Consider the following 21,680-nt stretch of genomic DNA (forward strand, 5'->3'; position numbering starts at 1 on the left):
GAAGCAGAGAGAGAGGGAGGGAGAGCTAAAGATATGCATATTGCTTACACTAGCTGAGGTCCTCAGGGACAGTGTCAACATGCATCCAGCCTATCAGCTATGTGGTGGTGACACATCAGAGACCCCATAGCGTTCATAATTACTCACTGTTCTCAACTGCTTCATTTACCATGCTTACATTCCAAATGGCACCCTATTCCCTTTATAGTGTACTGCTTTTGACCAAAGCCTAATGGGCCTTATATAGGGAATAGGGTGCCATTTGGGATGAAACATCTCACTGTCTGGGATTAGTGTTAATCTCATGTACTGTATGTGTAAAATTTCAGCTGAGTAACTACCTGCTACTCATGCAAAACACCACTGTTATTTGGTCAAAAACAAAAAGCCTAAACTTGTTGAAGACTGTAAGATATATATATATATATAGGGATATTTCAGCTAAATAATGTATTCAGATATTTGTTTCCTTAACTTGTAAGCAGTCTATGGACCTCTCTTAACCTCTCTTGGACAGTCTGCGCGTAAACTGAAGAATCTGTCGCAACGGGATGGAATGTGYAGGATAAAGATCAACAGAAGTCCCAGTGTTTGTGTTTTTGTCACAGATTATTAGGATGTACCATGATTGGGCGAAGGCGGTGCTTAAACTTTGACTGCTTTGCACGTGTGGTGAAATTAGCATAAGGGTGGGGGGCTTTGGCTGAGGGTGGAGACTTCACAAACCGGAACTCCCCATTTCTAACTGGTATGGACCCAGAACTTAATTATGCAGCTGACCAAATTACGAAAGATTTAAATTCTGGGTTAAACGAGATTAGACTGCTCTAAGGAGTGCCTGCAATTCACAAAACACTTTGGTTTTGGTAGAAAAGTCCCTGCCAATAAACACTTATGTTCAATACATTTTCTTAAACATCTTCTGTATTGTGTGCTTATTGTTTAACCATTGATATGTTTTAGGGGCCATTTTGCGACCTTTCATTCAAAAAATGTATAAAGTATTTCTAAAGTATAAATATCCCACACTTTAGATGAAGCCATGCAAAAATACTTAACTAATGATTAGTAAATCATTATGAATCATTATTAATATGAATCATTATTCATTATTACATACTATAAAATATGTGAATGTTTATAAATGTGTGAATAGCTAGGTAACTAACATTTACAAATGTGGGAATAATGATGACAGGGTGTCTGCGGGTCCTTAAAAAGTTTGAATTTTAAATACATTTTTATGATTGAAAGGCCTTAATAAGTCTTAAAATGTCTTAAATTCAGTTTTCAAAGGTCTTACAAAATGTGAAGTAGATGACTACAGGGTTATCGTTATATTGTGTTGCTGCTTAATATATTTTTTTAACATCAAACAGCTAATACACTTCCACATTGTTAGAGAGGGCAATGTCTAGATGGGATACAGCTTTTGTCAAATTGACATCAAAAGTATTTTTTTCAGCATTTTAGCTAACCCTAAACTTGTCCTAACCTTAACATAATTATCCTAACCTGCTACATTAGTTMTCCTAACCTGCTACATTAGTTCTCCTAACCTGCTACATTAGTTATCCTAACCTGCTACAAAAAGTTCATTTTGACAAAAGCTGTAGCTCATCCAGACAAAACCATTAAAGAGCTATCCAACCACCTGCTCCTCTGTGTGTGCATGTCATGTGCTTGTGCCAGTGTGAGTTGGGCCGTTGCCAGAGGAGAGAGAACAGAGAGAAAGTAGTAGTCTATACAATTTGATAGACAACAACACTAAATAGAGCTGAGACCACACACCAAAACTCTGGTGAGCTAGGTAAGGTCCAGTATAATAGTGATAGATCATCCTGCCAGCTGTGAACCTGAGCCTCCACTCACAGCACCCAGTCTGGTCTGGACAGGTCTAAGATAAGAGGATCCTTTTATTAGATGAGCAAGAGCACACCCATGGATCCATGCTTACATCTCACACACACACACACACACACACACACACACACACACACACACACACACACCACACAGTCGGCTGACGCACACAGTCATGGCAGGACTTCACACGACTTCACATGCTAGATGATAGGAGGACAGGGTAAGCAAGAGAGAGATAGAGAGAGAGAGAGGTGAGAGAGGCAGAGAGAGAGATAGAGAGAGAATGAGAGTGAAGAAATCAGGTTTACATAGCAGCCACCTCAGAATGATAAAGAGAGTGCCAGATAAAGCCAGTGTATAGGCCACACACAGATAAACGAGAGAAGATAGAGAGCTTTGTTTTTAGAAAACATTATTCTAGAGGCAGAGCCAGTCAGATAACCTAGATTCCTCACCACTCAAACAGGTTTCTACTACCACCTCAGCCTTCAACAATAGATCTTGGACCAGAGATGGTAGGAAGAAGAAGAAGAAGAAGAATTAGTCCACACGACTCCTCCAGCCTTTAACATACTGTAGTAGTCAGGAGTCAGACAAAAACAAAGTGTTCCGACGCATATTGTACACTAGGCACAGAACCAACTSTCTTATTGTCATATTTTAGCAAGGTTAATTGGCCTAGATTGTGTCAGTTGATTGGTTTATTTATGAGGAGTAACATCAGGGGAAGGCAATTAGTGAAGACAACAGTATGTAGCCTTTAGGCCTCCTGACTCAAGCTATTAAAGAAACCTCACATGAATTTCACATGAGATCTCATAGGAAGTTAATGTGAAACAGGTAAAAGTAACTGGTGAAAACATGATCTTGTGAAATAGATGTGACAACATGAGGATGCAACATTTCAACATGTGATACCATGACACTACACATGACAACATGTGCTACCATGACACACACAACCACATGCCAACATGTGATACCAGAACTACACATAACAACATGTGATACATGACATCTAACAGACAACTGTCAACAGAACTAACACTGACCATGTGATATCCATGACACTTCTAACATGACAACTAGTGTGATTCTACCATGACACTATCACATAGACAAAAATGGTGATCTAACTCGATGACAACATGTATCGGATACACATGACACCATGTGATACCATGTAACACTAAGGATCTACACTACACATGACAACATGTGATACCATGACACTACACAGACAACAGTGATCCAGAATACATGACAAATGTATAACCATGACTACCATAGCAAATGTGCAGACCTACCATGACCTATATATATGACATAACATGACAACATGTGTCCATGACACTACAGCATAAAAACATGTGATAACATTGACACTACACAATGACAACATGTGGAATACATGAACTACAATGACAACATGTGATAATCCGGGATGACTACTACCACTACAACATGTAGCAGCCATGACACTAACCACATCCACATGTGATACGATGCCACTACAACATGACAAAGTGCTACTACATGACAACTACACTGAAAACATGTGATACCATGACACTACACATGACAACATGTGATACCATGACACTACACATGACAACATGTGATACCATGACAACATGTGAATGTTTTCCACATGTGAGAGTTGGATTTTTTACATGAAAGGTTTTCATGGTATGGGGTTTTAAGGTAAGTGGTACACTGTTCAGTTAAAATTGTGTACACATCCTTAATCAATATGATTACATTTGACATGATTACTTAGCGCTGACTTCTCAATATGATGCCACCTGAGATTTGAAGTCACAAACTCTACATTTAGGGTACGCCAAGCTTTCTGCTGCCCACAAAGTGTGTGGCATTCGGTGAAGTCCCCTACACAATCATTACCTACAATACATCTCCACGCCTAGCAAAAGAGTGCAATCTGCACTGCTATTTTAGGTATCAGTTATTCTGACTATTCTCTCATCATTGATTTAATTTACTTATTTAAGCAGTTTGAGGGTTTTCTGTATAGTTGTCTAAATAATGTTTTGGGAGGATATATTATTCTGTTTTAATGATACTCCTGAATCACTATGATAAATATAATAGTTTTTCTTCAGTGTATTTTTAACAAAGCTGAGATTTACTTTGAAGTCCAAAGTGTTGTGAATACAGGTGAAATCTGTTATTGACACAGACATGGTGGCATATSATGAATATCGAAATGCCTTCAACCAAGAAGTTGTGGGTTCAAATCCCAGGTGAGGACATGTTGAATAATAATTATGGTATAAATAAATATACACAATGTAGTCATGTATGTCAAATATGTACTGTAAGTTAAAAACCCTGCGTAAAGCTCCGGGGACATCCTGACAACTCATTTTTGTTTGCAGGGCATCACCTGTGAAATATCATGTGAAAAATATCCACGTGAAACTTGTTTCAAAACCAACATTTCACATGTAAAATAAAATGTTACATATGTAAAATGTGTTTTTTCCGAAAGGGAAGACTAGGGCCCTGTAAAATTCGTAAAATGTTCTGCCTGATTCCGTTTCTCCCATATTGCATTTTCTCCGTTTAGTTTTTCCAGGTTTTTGTTGTAATTTTTTCCCCAGGTTTTCACCAAAAACATTACACTTTATTATAAAGAAATTACATAATTGGATGTTCTAAGTCCACAACAATTCTTAAACCACATCAGGAGATCACTTTTGAGGTCTGGATCAAATCTAACAAATGTAGATTTTTGGGGGTGTAGTTACCCTTTAATTCAACTGAGCACAAGCCAGGGACCGTTGTTTGGTTAGCGATGTTTCTGTAGCGCTCATGTGATTGCAGAGTTTGCAAAACAAATTGTCACTGGATTAATTCAAGTAATCATGATATCATTTTGCCAGGTAGGGATAGGCTACTTTGTAATTACTGTAACATTTAATTGAGAAAGTTTTGGGGAACTTTCAATCTACCAGAAGACAGTTGTCATTACATTAGCATCATCGCTAACGGCTAGACAGTTGTCATTACATTAGCATCATCGCTAAACGCGCACACACAGACAGGTTGTTGCATCTTTGTCACGGCTGTCGTAAGAATGGGACCAAGGTGCAGCGGATGTTGAGTCCCACATATTTAATTCAAAGAGAAACTTAACAAAACAAAATATATCAATAAACGAACAACTAAACGTGACTACGTGGTGCACATGCACAAACACAAAACAATATCCCACAAACACAGGTGGGAGAAATACTTAAATATGATCCCCAATTAGAGACAACGATTACCAGCTGCCTCTAATTGGGAATCATACAAAACACAAACGTAGAAAATATAAACTAGAACACAACATAGAAATTATAAACTAGAATACCCCCTAGTCACGCCCTGACCTACTACACCATAGAGAAACAAGGGCTCTCTAATGTCAGGGCGTGACAATCTTCAGAAAGTTGAAAGAAAATACAAATCACTGATGCATTTTCTTTATGTCGTATGATAACCTTGGGCAATTTAATGCATTTTCTAATACATTTTGTAAATTTCCTTCTCAGTTCAACCCATTTTTTAATATTGTTGAATTACGTTTTAATGTCTTGTGTCACAAATCTCATTCAAGTCATGGAGCCAATATTAGCTTGTTTTGTGCATCATTTCCAAATCATCAAAAGTATCTACAATTGATTATAGATGATTTGAACATGATGCGCAATTTTTTWAAATATTTCCAATATTTCCATTCCATGACTTGAATGGGATTTGTGCCACAAATGCTAAATGGGATTTGTATCACAAATGCATTTGGAAACAGTGCCAGGGAAACTTAACCAAAGCAGCGATTGCAACATACATTGGTTATGTAAAACATAATTGAGAGGTGAAGAGGAGCAGAGAGATGCCAATCAAGAAGCCAATGTTTAGTGTTACATTAGACATCATTGAGAAGTGCTTGAGTGAGTCCACTTTGGTTACGGAGATACATTTTTCTGACCTCTGATCCCAATCACTCGCACGCATGCAAATGCACACAGGCACACACATGCGCACACACATTAACCTTGATTAACGTGTTGCTAAAGGTCTCTCTCTGTCACTAGCTAAAGATCTGGAGAACTGCACACTGAAGCGATGCAATATGGTTGCCGAGGGCCGAGGTCTAACCATGTATCAGATAAGATGAGAGACACTTGGGACAGAGCGTGATTAGACGTGGGTAGGGTTTCAGCTCAGCAATGTTATATAGCAAGAACTAACTGTCTGTCTAACTAACTAACTAATTGTCTCCTGAGATGGGATAAATAAATAACCAGGATATATCATATAAGAGTGTAGAGAGAGAGAGAGAGAGATGTCTGCAAACACCCAAACACAGATGGATAAACAGTCAGATAACAGATAAGACATGAAGCTGAAGAAATGACCWTGTTTTCATCTTCGTACGACTGCTAGATACCATAGATTCCCCCCTTCAACCCACAGATCAGAATTCCACAGCTAATTAGGATGACACTTCAAGCCCAACTCCCCCCGCCCAATATACCAAGGAACCATTATTTCAATCATGTCAGGGTAAGTACCACATTTCCAGAAGAGGAACCCCTGGGTTTGTGTTAGGCTACCCCGCTCCACTAGGCTCCTCCCTTTCACCTCCCCTCCCCATACCCCATTCCACTGGACTCCCCTCCCTTCACCCCTCCCCTCCCGTCTCCCCCTAGCCACGGTCGGCCGCCTCAGATATCCTCAGCTGCTTTGATAATAACAGGCCTGGACAGGCCAGTAAAGTAATGACCACCACGTCTGGCCATGACACGGCACAGTCAGTCTGCATGGTTACCGCACCCCGTGTAATGCTTCGCTCTGATGTGTTGGCACTAATGCATTCAGTCCCATTTAACGGAAGCACTCAGAGAGAAACAGACACTACAGTCCACGGTATACTAATGGATAAATAAATATCTAGGTCTATTAGACAGACATGTCTATGGTATAGGACTAATGATAGGATGACTTTGTTTTATTACGATGGGGAGATGAGGAGTGTGTGAGTGTGGGCGTGAGCGTGGGCGTGAGCGTGAGCGTGGGCGTGAGCGTCAGTGTGAACAGCATGGGCAGCGCCATGAAAATTCTCCCCAAAATAAGGAGGACAAACACTCACCTCCACCACCTCCCAGAAGACTGGAGTTAGCTGTGAAAGAGATGAAAAAGACAACATAAGTTCTCATGTTTAAAGATTGTTCAAACAGATGTGGATCGTTAAGATTCAGCTCAGTCAGCACTTCTTCTTTTGGCAACATGACAAAAGTCAGCGATATTCAGATCCATGCAGATCAAACAAACGCTATCACACCAAACTGTTAGGACACTTTAATCAGCCAACAGCTTTACAACAGAGGAGTTTCTAGTACTATCGGAGTTCTGAGTGAATATAAAACACCTTTACACAGACACACACACACACACACAATCAGAGTCCTGTGTGAGGGCCTGCTGATGTTCTGAAAAAAACACCTCCACCAGCTCTGTGATAACAGCGTGTTAGATGTAAGACATCAGTGCTGAACAGCAGTGAGTTTGAGCAGCGACCAGCCAGTTGCTGTACTAGGAGAGGAGAGGAGGAACGCCTTTTGATGGTAAGATTATCCTTATAACATGTCTGGAAGAGAGAGGGAGGCGAGAGAGAAGAGAGAAGAGAGAGAGAGAGAGGAGGAGAGGTGAGGGCGAGAGATGAGCAGAGAGAGATAGGAGGCCGAGAGATGAGAGGAGAGAGAAAAGAAGAGACGATGAGATGAGAGCAGTAGAGAGATGAGAGATGAGGGGAGAGAGAGAGAGATGTAAGAGCGTGTGTAAGAGGGAGACGAGAGAAATAGAGATGAGATAGATGGAGACAAGAGGCGGAGAGACGGACCGAGGGCGAGAGAGAGAGAGAGAGAGAGAGAGAGAGAGCACAGATAAGAGGTCTAAAAACCTCCAGTTTAAATAGCCATGTGTAGTTCTATTCTGAAACAGCGTTACAGTTAGGCTCATAAACACTCATTAAATACTCTGTCCTGTGTTGTTAGTAACTCACGCAGCCTCCTCTTCTCATTGGAGAATATATCATTAAAACTTAACACATCATTTAGTTTTACGTGTTGTCAGTTATACACATCCTTCTGAGTCCCTATTTCCTATATAGTGCACTACTTTTGACCAGGACCCATAGGAGATGTCTGCATCCAAAATGGAACCCTATTCCCTATATAGTGTAGTGCACTGCTAGGGTCCTATCCTCTCTCTACACTGGAGGGAGAGATTAGTGTGGATTAAAGTTATGTCAGTTCATTTGACTGTTACTGAAAGGGAAAGTAGGTAGAGCTGCGTTTGAAGTGTGGTTCATGCAGCGGGCAGAGARGACTCATCAAACTGTTACAAATTATATCTTCCACAACAGCAATCATATTCACATTATCCAACCACTGCATACACACTAACAGGGTTGGGTAGGTTACTTCCTAAATGTAATCTGTTATGGTTACTAGTGTCCATAGTTGTAATCAGTAATGTAACTTTTGGATTACTTTCCATTAGAAGAAGACAAAAATGTATATTACCAATTGAACAACATCTATTGCAGGATAAATCAATGTTAAAGTTTACATAGCTGGCCATAAATGGATGTTGCATTTTACTTTATGGGTTATGTAGGCTTCTAACCCATTGCTTTCTACTTCAATACAGATAATACAATTATTATATATTTAAATTAAAAACCAAAGCCTGTCAGATTTCCAGTCTTTCCAAATAATGTAATACCCCATGGTCTATAAGAATATTACTTAAAAATATGGAAATATAGATGAATCTAATTGATTTACCTGAGCTTAACCCAAGACTAAGGACTTATTAGTCTACTCTGGTATTTATTATGTTGTCATGGAGGACTGATTGGGCTTATTGCTTCCAGTTGAAGAATAAATGCTGCTCTCATGAAATGGAATGCTTCGAGCCTATGCTTACTGAAAACTGCTATTTACATGGGCTACACCGCTCCACTAGGCCTCTCCCTTTCACCTCCCCTTCCCATACCACTGGACTCCCCTCCATTCACCCTCACCTCCCCTTCCCATACCCCATTCCACTGGACTCCCCTCCATTCACCCTCACCTCCCCTTCCCATACCCCATTCCACTGGACTCCCCTCCATTCACCCTCCCCTCCCTGTCTCCCTCTAGCCACGGTTGCCAATATTCAAACCTGTGAGTGAGTGTAATTCCAGTTGATCTAGTCTGTTGTGGTATGCTATTGCCATGTTACATATGACAATGCCCAGTGATGGTGTCTTGTAAAAGACTCACGTATGGCCTTGTATCATTTGAGCAGATGACTAAATCAGTAGTTCTCAATTTTCTCCTCAGGGAGCCCCAGCTGTTGCATGACTAGCACACCTGATTCAAATTGTCAATTAACACAACAATAACAATTAAGGAATTTGGTTTTGTATGGGTTCTATAGAATCTTATAATCAGTAGTGACTTGAGGAACCCTGGAGATCCTGAAGGAAACCATTGCCAGTCAATGGTTCATAATTGCACCTTTGGTTAGTTGAGGGGTTCTTGGAGGAACCCTTAATGGTTCAATCTAGCGATGGGTTCCTGGAGGAATACTAAAGTGGAGGCGTGGCTTAGTAGGGGTGTGGCTTTAAGATAGATTTACTTTGGCCACCAGTTAAGAGTAAATKTCATTCCTGTTCATCTGTTCTGTTGTATTGTCATCACATGTGCATCCAAGATGGCGTAGCAGTCAGACATCTTTGTCTTCGTCTTGTCCTGTCCCGTGTATATATATTTTTATATCTTTTTTCTTCGCATATATTTTTTTATATTTTTCTTCACCTCAACTTCAACAAACTCTCCTGCAATCCGCCCCATACCCAATGTGGTATGGATCCGCTATTTTTTTTACTGTAAACCGGAACCACCAACATAAGCTAAGTAGCTACTAGCTAGTAGTCAGCAAGCCACTGCTAGCGGCCATCAGCTAACCTTTAGCCCGGACAACTCTTGCCAGTCTGCACAGTGCGATTCAAACCAGAGCATATCGGACTTATTTTTCTACATATCTCCGGATTCCTACCGCAAGCTCTGAACCTTTTCACCTGGATCATCGCTGCTATCCGAGTGGCCACTAACGTCACTGTCCTGAAGCAAGCACCAATTAGCCTGGAGCTAGCATATGCTAGGCCCATCTCCCGGCTAGCTGAAGAGGTCCATCAGCCACTCCTTGGGCTACAATACCTATTTTGCCAATTGGCCTGGACCCCTTTTACTGCTGATACGGAGCCCCGCCGATCCATTACAACTGGACAACCGATGTAATCTGCCCGAGGKTTTTTTTCAACAGGCTTGTCCGTCGTGACGTCCCCTGAATGCCCATCTGCTAGCCTGCTAGCCGCGGCCTGCTAGCTGTCTAGAGCATATCGCACTGTTAGCTGAACAGGCCCATCTGCCAATTTCTTGGGCCATTATACCTATTTTGCCAATTGGCMTGGACCCTTTTACTACACGTGATCCATCACGATTGGTCTGCCGACGTAACTGCACGAGGGGGCTACAACAGACTTCTTCCGTCGCGACGTCCCTCTAAGGCCCCTCTGCTAGCTTGCTTTCCCCGGCCCGCTAGCTGTCTGAATCGCCATGTCTCCAGCCCGCCTAGCTACTCACTGGACCCCTATGATCACTCGGCTACGCATGCCTCTCCCTAATGTCAATATGCCTTGTCCATTGCTGTTTTGGTTAACGATTGTCTTATTTCACTGTAGAGCTTCTAGCCCTGCTCAATATGCCTTAGCTAACCCTTTAGTTCCACCTCCCACACACGCGGTGACCTCACCTGGTTTAAATTATGTTTCTAGAGACAATATCTCTCTCATCATCACTCAATGCCTAGGTTTACCTCCACTGTAGTTACATCCTAACATACCTTTTTGTCTGTACATTATGCCTTGAATCTATTCTAAAGTGCCCAGACACCTGTTCCTTTTACTCTCTGTTCCAAAGTACTAGACAACCAGTTCTTATAGCCTTTAGCCGAACCCTTATCCTACTCCTCATCTGTTCTTCTGGTGATGTAGAGGTTAATCCAGGCCCTGCAGTGCCTAGCTCCACTCCCATTCCCCAGGCGCTCTCATTTGTTGACTTCTGTAACCATAAAAGCCTTGGTTTCATGCATGTTAACATTAGAAGCCTCCTCCCTAAGTTTGTTTTATTCATTGCTTGAGCACACTCTGCCAACCCGGATGTCCTAGCCGTGTCTGAATCCTGGCTTAGGAAGACCACCAAAACCCCTGAAATTTCCATCTCTAACTATAACATTTTCCGACAAGATAGAACTGCCGAAGGAGGAGGAGATGCAATCTACTGCAGAGATAGCCTGCAGACTTCTGTCTTCCTATCCAGGTCTGTGTCCAAACAATTTGAGCTTCTACTTATAAAAGTCCATCCTTCAGGAAACAAGTCTGTCACCGTTGCCGCTTGCTATAGACCACCTTCTGCCCCCAGCTGTGCCCTGGACACCATATGTGAATTGATTGCCCCCCATCTATCTTCAGAGCTCGTGCTGTTAGGTGACCTAAACTGGGACATGCTTAACACCCCGGCCATCCTACAATCTAAGCTTGATGCCCTCAATCTCACACAAATGATCAATGAACCTACCAGGTACAACCCAAATCCGTAAACACGGGTACCCTCATAGATATCATCCTAACCAACCTGCCCTCCAAATACACCTCTGCTGTCTTCAACCAGGATCTCAGCGATCACTGCCTCATTGCCTGCATCCGTAATGGGTCTGCGGTCAAACGACCACCCCTCATCACTGTCAAACTCTCACTAAAACACTACAGCAAGCAGGCCTTTCTAATCGACCTGGCCCGGGTATCCTGGAAGGACATTGACCTCATTCTGTCAGTGGAGGATGCCTGGTTATTCTTTAAAAGTGCTTTACTCACCATCTTAAATAAGCATGCCCCGTTCAAAAAATGTAGAAGCAGGAACAGATATTGCTATTGGTTCACTCCTGACCTGACTGTATACATCAATGATGTCGCTCTTGCTGCTGGTGATTCTCTGTTCCATCTCTACGCAGACGACACCATTCTGTATACATCTGGTACTTCTTTGGACACTGTGTTAACAAACCTCCAAACGAGCTTCAATGCCATACAACTCTCCTTCCGTGGCCTCCAACTGCTCTTAAATGCAAGTAAAACTAAATGCATGCTCTTCAACCGATCGCTGCCCGCACGACCAGCATCACTACTCTGGACGGTTCTGACTTAGAATATGTGGACAACTACAAATACCTAGGTGTCTGGTTAGACTGTAAACTCAGACTCACATTAAGCATCTCCCATCCAAAATTAAATCTAGAATTGGCTTCCTATTTCACAACAAAGCATCCTTCACTCATGCTGCCAAACACCCTCGTAAAACTGACTATCCTACAGATCCTTGACTTCGGCGATGTCATTTACAAAATAGCCTCCAACACTCTCCTCAGCAAATTGGATGCAGTCTATCACAGTGCCATCCGTTTTGTCACCAAAGCCCCATATACTACCCACCACTGCGACCTGTATGCTCTCATTGGCTGGCCCTCGCTACATATTCGTTGCCAAACCCACTGGCTCCAGGTCATCTATTAGTCTTTGCTAGGTAAAGCCCCGCCTTATCTCAGCTCACTGGTCACCATAGCAGCACCCACCCGTAGCACGCGCTCCAGCAGGTATATTTCACTGGTCACCCCCAAAGCCAATTCCTCCTTTGGCAGCCTTTCCTTCCAGTTCTCTGCTGCCAATGACTGAATCGAACTGCAAAAATCACTAAAGCTGGAGACTCATATCTCCCTCACTAACTTTAAGCACCAGCTGTCAGAGCAGCTCACAGATCACTGCACCTGTACATAGCCCATCTGTAAATAGCCCATCCAACTACCTCATCCCCATACTGTTATTTATTTATTTTGCTCCTTTGCACCCCAGTATCTCTACTTGCACATTCATCTTCTGCACATCTATCACTCCAGTGTTTAATTGCTATATTGTCATTATTTCGGCACTATGGCCTATTTAGTGCCTTACCACATTTATCCTACCTCAATTGCACACACTATATATAGACTTTTTCTATTGTATTATTTACTGTATGTTTGTTTATCCCATGTGTAACTCTGTGTTGTTTGTTTCGCACTGCTTTGCTTAATCTTGGCCAGGCTGCAGTTGTAAATGAGAACTTGTTCTCAACTAGCCTACCTGGTTAAATAAAGGTGAAATTAAAAACAAATAAATAAAATAAAATAAAAAACATGTTAAGGTTGAAATCTGACAGTTTTGTAGCTTCAATGAGGCTAACATAGGTGTATGAGTTCCTGGAGAGCCTATGCAAATCCCAAAGTTGGAATAGTTACCAGTTTATTACTGTATGTGATCAGCAATGTTTAGATTGTATTAGAGTATGTAGCATGCATAACTAGTCAAGGAATATTTTAATATGCAGTGAACAAACTTAACATGATAAACAGGAATAACATTTACGCTAACGGGTGACCAAAAATAACTATCTGAAAGCCACATTTCCAATCTGATAGGCTGCCACCTCTACAATATATTATTAAAAAGTATAAAAAATGAGCCCCTCCCATCACAAAAAGGTTCTGGTTTGAACCTTTACACAGGGGTTCCTCGAGGAACATTTTTGAACTAGAAACTAGAGGCCCCTCAAATTCAAATACGGACCCCAAAGCCAGTTACACTGCTTTTCATTAACTCTTCCACTCTAATCCGATTTAGACCTGGGAACAGAAAAACAGCTGTACTTCAGACCTCCAGGGTTTGAATACCCCTGCTGTAAGCTAACACACTGCTAGACTATCACTATACTGCACTGTCTGACTCAAATCTGACTAATGCTCCAATACCAATCATAGAACAATGATCATAGAACACAAAGCTATTCTGCATACTGTAGATGAATTTACTTATACATAAAAATAGACCATATGCATAGAACAAGCAACCGCTCCGTAACGTGTTGGATCAGAAACATCCCATTGGTCTAATGTGGCAATATAATAACAACTATTATTTAAATTATTTCTCTAGTTGTTTCTCTCCTGGCCGTGAAAATGATGAAAGGTGCTTTTAGAGGCTACACTGCTTCCACACCTTTCCACACACACACACTCACACCACTCACATCACTACTCACACACTCACACACATCACACACTCACACTCACACACACACACACACACACACACACACACACACACACACACACCACACACAACACACACACACACACATATAACCTTCACACCTTTCCCGACAACATTAGTAGCTCTCTCATTGTTCTGAGTGCTGGGCGTGATGCATTGGTTGTGTCCAAATGGCTCCTATTCCCTATAGAGTGCACTACTTTTGACCAGGGCCCATGTGCACTATGCAGGGAATAGGGTACCATTTGGGATGCAGCCAGTGTGTGTGGGCGCAGGGACAAAGAAACCTCTCCAGCAAAAGAAAGAATTTCACAGAGCGGAGCGCTTTGCTTTGTTGTTCTATGCTCACACACTAAACATAGCACAAGAGATGTGAAGAGGTGGTTGTGTGAGTTGTGTGTCTGTGTGTGTGTGTGTGTGTGTGTGTGTGTGTGTGTGTGTGTGTGTGTGTGTGTGTGTGTGTGTGTGGTGTGTGTGTGTGTGTGTGTGCGTGCGTGCGTGCGTGCGTGCGTGCGTGCGTGCGTGCGTGCGTGCGTGCGTACGTGCGTGCGTGTGTGTGACGATCCGCTTGCATGCTTTGCAACAGAAACCCTCTTCTAGGTCATTCTGTGTTGACAGAGGTGTTTGTGTTTCTTTTAATCTCAGTTTATACAGTTCCACAGCTGTCTGCTGTGAACTCTAAATAAAGTCACCACAGAAATATACCCTACAACTTCGGACTGTCTTAGTTTGCAGTAAATGCACATATCGGCCTTAGAATCTTCCATAGTATCTATAGGAAGAGGTCTATCTACATGAAATAAAGTCAAGAATCATCCTAGTGCTATGTAGTGTGTAGCTACAGGCACCAGCTAACAGATCAGGCTCCCATGCAATGTTCCCTCTAAACCGTGTGCGGGCGCGCAGCTCCCCCGGGACTGCCGCACAGAAGAAATATCAGCCTGCTCAGAGAAGCACAAGATTGAACTTCACTTCTAGTTTTCCCCTTTAGTTAACACTATCAACGTTTCTCTCTGCTGTGGGAATTGTGATCGAATCAACGCAATATTCGGCACTTTCAATGCAACATACCGAAACAAAATGAACCATGCAAGAGATTTTCTTGTAGGCACAGCGCATAGGAGTAGGATTCTATTGCATTGACAGGCAGGACTGAAGCCCAACTCTATTCCTATATGCAAATAGACCATTGCCATATATGGATCTGTGCCAGTAGATGTGCTGGTTTTGAGATCAAAGTGAGATCTGCATGTAGCCACATGTGCACATTTGTTCATATCCTTTGCTAGTTAGTGAGTTATTAGCCTTGTTATAGATCATTTGAAGTCGGCAATGGGGGAGTAGTTGCTTCCTACAAGAACACAAAACATGTACATTTCTAGACATCTTTGAAAAGCAAGTAAGGTAAATAGCTATTTTTTCTGTAAAAGGGCAGTGTTGCCAATATGCAGAGGGTATCATCATATGTCTGATTCCCTGTATTAATGGTATGGGAATAATGATGCATTTTATTTTGGAAAGTGGTTTCCTGCATCAAAAAACAACATGTCCAGTCACCTCCTTGTCTGAAGGACAAGTGGATAAACAGGTTCATGTCAAGCCCTGCATGTTTTTTTCAGAAGTCTCATGGAATGTAGGTCTACATTGAACACCACACACTGGCTGCTTCTGTAGGCTGAATGATAGAACAGCTATTTCCATGTTAAAACGTTATGGGATGCATTTTCTCCATTGTTTTTGATGGTAGCCACTCTGATAGGCCTCCATTATGTTAAAATAGCCACAGTAGCCTACTTGACCACKGTTAAAACTAACTTAAAGCAGTACAGCCTCAGTGTTCACAGTAAACGCGCACCAGAAGTTGCACAGAATTTTCACAATGTTCAAGTGTGCGCTCAGCAGACCTGAAATTTGCTCCGTGCCGAAGAAAATTAAAGGGAACATTGGTCCTATGACAATATTATATTGCTAATTGTCGGCCGTCCGCAGTCATTCCCCATGGGCTTCATCTGTGTTGATCTACCGCGGTACAGCCAGACCCAGCCTCACCCTACCCCAGCCCCAGCCCTGGGCAACTCAACCCCTAGACAGACCAGCCAATGTAGAGAGGAGGTACTTCATAATTAATACCACACTATTAAATATGTATTATGGTCTGGATGTGGCCAAGTATGGATTTTTGTTTCGATTTTTCACTCAGGATAATTGAAGCACTTTTCAGGCTTGTCATATTGAATAAGGCTTATAAATCTATACAGATGTAGTATCTTAATTTAAGCCAGTTTGCTACAGCAGGAAAATAATCCTGCAGCAACCGAAAATGTGAATTATTATGTGGATTATAAATTATGGGCATGTTTGTTGGGGTTGATACATTTTTCGTAAGGGAAAATTAAGCCTGGAATCTCAAAGTGGAAAATACAAACTTCAGAAGCATTTTTAAACCTCAAATACACTACATTTCATGCATTGCAGGAAAGATGTCCAGCAACAGGGTGATCAAATTAAGCAACAGGGTGATCAAATTAAGATCAAGGCTGTTATGTGGACTTCTGCTTGACTCCATACAAGGTGGCGCGCTGTGACTATTTGTTTATTTGTACCTACTCCACACTTCGTGAGACTGTGTGATTGTGTGTGTTTGAGTGAGACGCTTTGAGAGAGTACAGGTTAGCTTTACTCTTTTCTTTTCTCAGCAGCTGTTCCATATTTGTTCCTTTCTCCCCTTTGCTCCCTTGCTCCTGAAGGGAAATAGTTAAAACGAGTCCCCATACATTTTGGGATTCTAATGTCTCCCTTGATATATGTCTGTCGCTGAGGGCTGTGTTGCTCTTGTTTTCTCCCTCGTGGAGGTAACTGATATTTTGTGTGCACAAGAAAAGAAGCTTGCGGTGTTCTAAAATAAAAGACCAAAAAAGATGAAAGACTGGAAGCTCCCAGAGATTCACATCATGAAGGGAAAAGAGAGAGGGAGGGAGGGAAGAATGAAAAGACATAAAGCATCCCACGCACTGTTTTCCCCGTCTACCTTCCAGCGCGAACATTTACAACATAGTCCCCACTGAGAGGAGACGGCTGTTGATCGCTCTCTGTTTCCCTGAGGGCCTCCCCCACTCTCTGTCTCTCTCCCTTTCTCTCCAAATCTTTCTCTCTTTATTTCTCTCCAAATTTCTCCCTATTCCTATATTTCTCTACCAAATCTGTCTATCTCTCTCTCTAAATGTCTTGATTTCACGCCAAATCTCCCAATCTCTCTATTTCGCGCCAAATCTCCCCATCTCTCTATTTTGCTCCAAATCTCTCTCTCCTCTTTCTATCTAATCTATTCTATCTATCTCTCTCTCTCTCTCTCTCTTCTCTCTCTCGCTCTCCTCTCTCTCTCTCTCTCTCTCTCACTCTCTCTCTCTCTCTTTCTCCTCTCACGCTTCGGTTCTCAGCCCTTATGGACAGCAGAAATGCTGTCACATTGATTAGCATCTTGAGCTTTTCTCCGTGATTAACCACGGTGGTGGAGTAAATTAAGCACCCCTCAGACACGTGTGTGTGTGTGTGTGTGTGTGTGTGTGTGTGTGTGTGTGTGTGTGTGTGTGTGTGTGTGTGTGTGTGTGTGTGTTTGTGTGTTGTGTGTGTGTGTGTTGTGTGTGTGTGTGTGTGTGTGTGTGTGTGTGTGTGTGGTGTGTGTATAGGCAAAAATGACAAAATACCATACTTGTATTGAAAAGTATTTCATTAAAATACATGTATTTTGTATTTAAAATACAAAAATACATTTTCAAGTAGCTGGCCCGAACAGCAGCAACATTTTCAGTAACAGTTACCGAAATGTTTTACTTGCTATGACTAAGAGTGTGTGCTAAATTACCAAAATGTCAATGTATTTGTGAAAATTAACCAAACTTAACTGCAAATCACCCTGGGTATTATTATTGGCCTTGTTTTGGGGCAGAGCTCACTAGAATACGACTCAGCATGCTTTGCAATTGTTCATTTTTACATATACATTTATATTCAGCGGGAGGGCAAACGATGATCTAAAACTGGAACAACCATTTCAGTAACAGGTGCAATAAGTCCAAGTAGCAGATTGGAATAGTTTAGAAAAATGTATGTTATTTATATTTGAGTAGCATTATATTAATGAATCGATCAATGTACATGTAAAAACATACATATTAAAACCAAACATTTCTACAAAGCCTCAGACCACTCGTAGAACAGCTAAGTGCTCCGRAAAATGTAATAGTTGAATATAAATAGCCTAAAAAGGTTGCAATGTTATAAACAAGCGAAGCAAGGATACATTGTTTGTATATGAAAACCGAGATAACCGAATGATAAATTAGCTAGATTATTAGGCTAAATATTAGATTACTAGGCTAAATATTAGATTATTAGGCTAAATATTAACACCACTTTCATGTGCAATCGATAGACCCTAACTAGTAGACTGAAACACTAATATCAATGACAAGGATGATCCCAGATCTGTTCTTATATGGCAGGGGCAACCACACATAGAAGACTGAAACACTAATATCAATGACAAGGTTCATCTGAGCCAGTTGAATATTCATATCTAATTAAGGGCTATAGGCTAGTACTTTCAAAAAACTCAAGCATTTCACTGTAGCCTAACCAATAACCTAAAGGTCAACATACAATGCATTCGGAAAGTATCCCTTGACTTTTTCCACGTTTTGATACATTATAGCCTTATTCTAAAATGGATGAAATCATTTCCCCCCCTCATCAATCTACACACAATACCCCATAATGACAAAGTGAAAACAGGTTTTTAGAAATGTTTGCTAACGTATTAACATAAAAAACAGAAATACCTTATTACATACGTATTCAGACTCTTTGCTATGAGACTCGAAATTGAGCTCAGGTGCATCCTGTTTCCATTGATCATCCTTGAGATGTTTCTACGACTAGATTGGATTCCACCTGTAGTAAACTCAATTGATTGGACATGATTTGGGAAGGCACACATCTGTCTATATAAGGTCCCACAATTGACAGTGCGTGTCAGAGCAAAAACCAAGCCATGAGGTCGAAGGAATTGTTYGTAGAGCTCCGAGACAGGACTGTGTCGAGGCACAGATCTGGGGAAGGGTACCAAGAAATGTCTGCAGCATTGAAGGTCCCCAAGAATACAGTGGCAACCAGCATTCTTAAATGGAAGAAGTTTGGAACAACCAAGACTTTTCCTAGAGCTGTCCGGAATCGGGGGGAAAGGGCCTTGGTCAGGGAGCTGACCAAGAACCTGAAGCATGGTGGTGGCATCATCATGGTGTGGGGATGTTTTTCAGCAGCAGGGACTGGGAGACTAGTCAATATCGAGGGAAAGATGAATGGAGAAAAGTACAGAGAGATCCTTGATGAAAACCTGCTCCAGAGCACTCAGGACCTCAGACTGGAGCAAATGTTCCCCTTCCAACAGGACAATGACCCTAAGCACACAGCCAAGATAACGCAGGAGTGGCTTCGGGACAAGTCTCTGAATGTCCTTGAGTGGCACAGCCAGAGCCCGGACTTGAACCCGATCGAACATCTCTGGAGAGACCTGAAAATAGCTGTGCAGCGACGCTCCCCTTCCAACCTGACAGAGCTTGAGAGGATCTGCAGAGAAGAATGTGAGAAACTCCCCAAATACAGGTGTGCCAARCTTGTAGCGTCACACCCAARAAGTCTACAGGCTGTAATCCCTGCCAAAGGTACTTCAACAAAGTACTGAGTAAAGGGTCTGAATACTTATGTAAATCTGATATTTCCATTGTTTTTGTGGGGTTTTTTTGCATAAAATTTGAAAAACCTGTTTTGCTTTGTCATTATGGGGCATTATGTGTAGATTGATGAGGGGAAAAAATAAATGTAATCCATTTTAGAAATAGCTGTAACGTAACAAAATGTGGAAAAACTCAAGGGGTCTGAATACTTTCCGAATGTACTGTATTAGATCTATGGAAACATTGCTTAACTTGCTACTTCATGTTTAATTATTTAAATTGTTTAATTATTTAATTGTAGAGCATCTGTAGGCGTACCTRAAGCCCAGTTCCTGCCTGCCATTAGGCTACAATGATTTCTTCTGCAATTACGAAAACCATTGTCATCATATCGTATTTTTAGGTTACGTTGATATTTTCTATAGCCAACGAGGGACTTTGGTTTTTTTCATTCCTGCTCACAGTTTACACAAACTGAAGAAATGCAGAATTTACATAATCAAACATTGCCTACAGAATAGCATGAGAAAACACTTAGAATACATAACACATGGCCAACATAATACAACATCTTAGAATACATAACACATGGCCAACATAATACAACATCTTAGTCATGTGTTTGTATTCTAAGATGTTGTATTATGTTGGTCATGTGTTTTATGTATTTAAGATGTTGTATTATGTTGTCCATGTGTTATGTATTCTGAGATGTTGTATTATGTTGTCCATTGTTTATGTATTCTAAGATGTTGTATTATGTTGGCCATGTGTTTGTATTCTAAGATGTTGTATTATGTTGGCCATGTGTTATGTATTCTAAGATGTTGTATTATGTTGGCCATGTGTTATGTATTTAAGTGTTTTCTCATGCTATTCTGTAGGCAATGTTTGATTATGTAAATTCTGCATTTCTTCAGTTTGTGTAAACTGTGAGCAGGAATGAAAAAAACCAAAGTCCCTCGTTGGCTATAGAAAATATCAACGTAACCTAAAAATACGATATGATGACAATGGTTTTCGTAATTGCAGAAAGAATCATTGTAGCCTAATGGCAGGCAGGAACTGGGCTTCAGGTACGCCTACAGATGCTCTACAATTAAATATTAAACAATTTAAATAATTAAACATGAAGTAGCAAGTTAAGCAATGTTTCCATAGATCTAATACAGTAAATTCGGAAAGTATTCGACCCCTTGAGTTTTTCCACATTTTGTTACGTTACAGGCTATTTCTAAAATGGATTACATTTATTTTTTCCCCTCATCAATCTACACATAATGCCCATAATGACAAAGCAAAACAGGTTTTTCAAATTTTATGCAAAAAACCCCACAAAAAATGGAAATATCAGATTTACATAAGTATTCAGACCCTTTACTCAGTACTTTGTTGAAGTACCTTTGGCAGGGATTACAGCCTGTAGACTTCTTGGGTGTGACGCTACAAGTTGGCACACCTGTATTTGGGGAGTTTCTCACATTCTTCTCTGCAGATCCTCTCAAGCTCTGTCAGGTTGGAAGGGGAGCGTCGCTGCACAGCTATTTTCAGGTCTCTCCAGAGATGTTCGATCGGGTTCAAGTCCGGGCTCTGCGTGTGCCACTCAAGGACATTCAGAGACTTGTCCCGAAGCCACTCCTGCGTTATCTTGGCTGTGTGCTTAGGGTCATTGTCCTGTTGGAAGGGGAACATTTGCTCCAGTCTGAGGTCCTGAGTGCTCTGGAGCAGGTTTTCATCAAGGATCTCTCTGTACTTTTCTCCATTCATCTTTCCCTCGATATTGACTAGTCTCCCAGTCCCTGCTGCTGAAAAACATCCCC

The 21,680-nt window shown here is 41.4% G+C and overlaps 1 protein-coding gene across 2 annotated transcripts in view; it reads right to left on the minus strand.

Moving 5' to 3' along the window:
• Positions 1 to 21,680, minus strand: part of macrod2 (mono-ADP ribosylhydrolase 2) — a 1,308,647-nt gene that overhangs the window by 914,844 nt on the left and 372,123 nt on the right. For both annotated transcript variants that reach the window (XM_024007574.2, XM_070448731.1), the window contains exon 4: positions 7,028 to 7,057. In XM_024007574.2, the coding sequence (XP_023863342.2) occupies positions 7,028 to 7,057 (30 nt within the window). The remainder of the gene's footprint in view (positions 1 to 7,027; positions 7,058 to 21,680) is intronic.

This window comes from Salvelinus sp. IW2-2015, linkage group LG18, assembly GCF_002910315.2.
Source record: "Salvelinus sp. IW2-2015 linkage group LG18, ASM291031v2, whole genome shotgun sequence".
Classification (NCBI taxonomy): domain Eukaryota; kingdom Metazoa; phylum Chordata; class Actinopteri; order Salmoniformes; family Salmonidae; genus Salvelinus; species Salvelinus sp. IW2-2015.